Below are 2772 nucleotides of genomic sequence, written 5' to 3'. Positions count from 1 at the left end.
CCGGGAAGGCCCGGGAATGGCGGAGGGAGCGGGGGGGGGAGGGGTCAGGCCCCGTACACGCTCTCGTCGCTGTAGGCGATGTACAGGAAGAAATCCTCCTCGTGGTGTTCCTGAGGAAGGGGAGAAACAGGCAAAAGGCGGGTCAAAATTTGGGAAAAATCCCCAAAAATCCATTTTCGGGGCTCCCGGGATCGATAGTTCCCACAAAAATCTCTCATTTTCCCCTCAGGGATCTCCCCGGGACTTTGGGCTCCTCCGCCCTCAAGTTTTTGGACTCGCCCAATTCCCTCCCCAAGATTTTGGGGCTTTTCCCAGGATTTTTGGGGCTTTTTCCAGGATTTTTGGGACCCCAGCCTGGATTCTTAACCCCTCCATCCCAAATTCCCCCCGCCCAACGAGGATTCTGGGGCTTTTCCCAGGATTTTTGGGGCTTTTCCCAGGATTTTTGGGACCCTTTTTTTACCCCCTCCCCAACTTTAAACTCTCCCAAATTTTCCAGGACCCTCCCAAATTCTTCCAAGACCACCCCAAACTTTTTTAGGGACCCCCCTCGAATATTTAAGGCCCCTCCCCAATTTTTTTAACCCTTTCAACCCCTCCCCCTCCCAAATTTTTCCAGAACCCTCCCCAATTTTCTCAGGATGCTCCCAAATTACTTCAGGACCACCCCAAACTTTTTTAGGACCCCGCCAAATCTTTTTGAACCCCTCCTTTAACCCTTTTTTTACCCATCCCTGTAACTTCCATCTCTCCCAGTAACTTGAATCTCTCCCAGGTTTTTTTGGGGGATCCTCCCAGATTTTTTTCGGGACTTTCTGGGATTTTTTGGGGCTGGTTTGGGGCTTGCCCCGGACCTGGTAGAGCTGGCCCATGGTGGCGCTGGTCGGGGGGATGACGTTGTTGACGAAGAAGAACAGAGCGTCCTCGGCCCGCAGGTGGATCCGCTTCCGGATCAGGAAATAGAACTGCCCCACTTCCCAAAAAAACCAGCCCAAAAAGCGCTTTGGAACCCCCAGAACCCAAAAAAACCCCTCCAAAACTAAAACAATCATCCCCAAAAAAATCAGCCCAAAAAAAACCAGCCCAAAAAGTGCTTTGGAACCCCCAGAACCCAAAAAAACAACCCCTCAAAAAATAAAACAATCATCCCAAAAAACCCCAATCATCCCAAAAAAAAACCAGCCCAAAAAGTGCTTTGGAACCCCCAGAACCCAAAAAAAAACCTCCTCCAAAAAAAAACCAATCACCCCCCAAAAAAAACCCCCACCCCAAAACCTAAAAAAATTAAAAAAAAAAGAAAAATCTCCCCTGAAAAGATGACCAAAAAAATCACCTTAAAAATGGCCCAAATCGCCCCAAACATCGCCCCAAAAAAACCCCAAATCACCCCAAAATTTGCCCCAGAAATCAGCCCAAAATCACCCCAAAATTCCACTGAAAAATTCCCCAAAATCACCCCAAAAAAACCCCAAATCACCCCAAAAAATCACCCCAAAAATCACCCCAAAAATCACCCCAAAAATCACCCCAAAATTCCACTGAAAAATTCCCAAAAATCCACCCCCAGAGACTGCAAGTATCACCCCAAAATCCCCCCAAAAAATCCCCCAAATCACCCCTGAATCCCCCAAAACAAAATCACCCCCCAAAAAAAGCCAAAATCAACCCAAAACCCCCCAAATCCTCCCGAAAAATTCCCAAATCCCACCGAAAAATTCCCAAAAATCCACCCCAAAATTCCCCCACCAAAACCCCCAAAAATCCCCACCAAAACCCCCCAAAATTCCACCAAAAAATTCCCAAAAATCACCCAAAACCCCTCAAAATCCCCCCGAAAATTCCCAAAATTCTACAAAAACCCCCCAAAATTTCCCAAAACCCCCAAAATGTGCCCCAAAAAACCCCAAACCTGTCAGGTCCGAGGGCACCAAATATTTCTTCTTGTCCAGGTCCCCGATTCGCGCTTTGGGCGCCTTTTCCACGATCACCTGGAGGGGAAAATCCGGGCAAATCCATCAACTTTGGGCGGAAAAAAGGAGATTTGGGGCTGGAAAATTCCCTTGGATTTTGGGGAAAAGTTCCTTCAATTCTGGGGAAAAACGCCCCGGATTTGGGGGGGAAGTTTATTGAAGTTTTGGGGGAAAAAAATCTGGATTTTGGGGGGAAAAACCTCCCTGAATTTGGGGAGGAAAATGCCTGAATTGGAGGAAAAACTTCCTGAATTTGGGGGGGAAAAAATCCTGGATTTTGGGGGAAAACTTCCTGAATTTTAGGGGGAATTCTCCTTGAATTTGGGGGAAAAACTTCCTGAATTTAGGGGGAAAAAAATCCTGGATTTTGGGGGAAAACTTCCTGAATTTCAGTGGGAATTCTCCTTGAATTTGGGGGAAAAACTTCCTGAATTTAGGGGGAAAAAAATCCTGGATTTTGGGGGAAAACTTCCTGAATTTTGGGGGAAAAAAAATCCTGAATTTTGGGGAAAAAACGACGCGAAATCGGGGGGCGGAAATTCCTTAAATTTTGGGAAGAAAATCCCTGAATTTCGGGGGGAAAAACGCCTGAATTTTGGGGGGAAATCCCTTAAGTTTTAGGGAAAAAAAACCCCTCAAATTTCGGAAAACGCCCCCGGGCTGGGGAGGAGAAGGAAAACCCCAAAGGGCCCCCCCAAATTTGGGACTTTTGAGATGGAAAAAGGAGGAATTTGGGAATTTCGGGGGGTCCCGGACACCCGAGCACCCCTAAAAAAGGGAGAAAATCCCTTTTTGGGGGGTT

General features: G+C 47.3%; 1 protein-coding gene across 1 annotated transcript; it reads right to left on the bottom strand.

The window, feature by feature from the left end:
* Window positions 1-9: 9 nt before the first annotated feature.
* On the bottom strand, window positions 10-2015 carry LOC103614099 (gamma-aminobutyric acid receptor-associated protein; the record flags this gene model as incomplete). The annotated part of the gene is made up of 3 exons (XM_008631961.2): window positions 10-110; window positions 855-973; window positions 1910-2015. Coding segments are annotated over 3 exons (291 nt in total), but the record flags the coding sequence as incomplete, so codon positions are not given.
* Window positions 2016-2772: the final 757 nt, after the last annotated feature.

Source organism: Corvus brachyrhynchos, unplaced genomic scaffold (assembly GCF_000691975.1).
Source record: "Corvus brachyrhynchos isolate BGI_N302 unplaced genomic scaffold, ASM69197v1 scaffold1574, whole genome shotgun sequence".
NCBI lineage: Eukaryota > Metazoa > Chordata > Aves > Passeriformes > Corvidae > Corvus > Corvus brachyrhynchos.
This window is presented reverse-complemented; position numbering and strand designations above follow the sequence as displayed.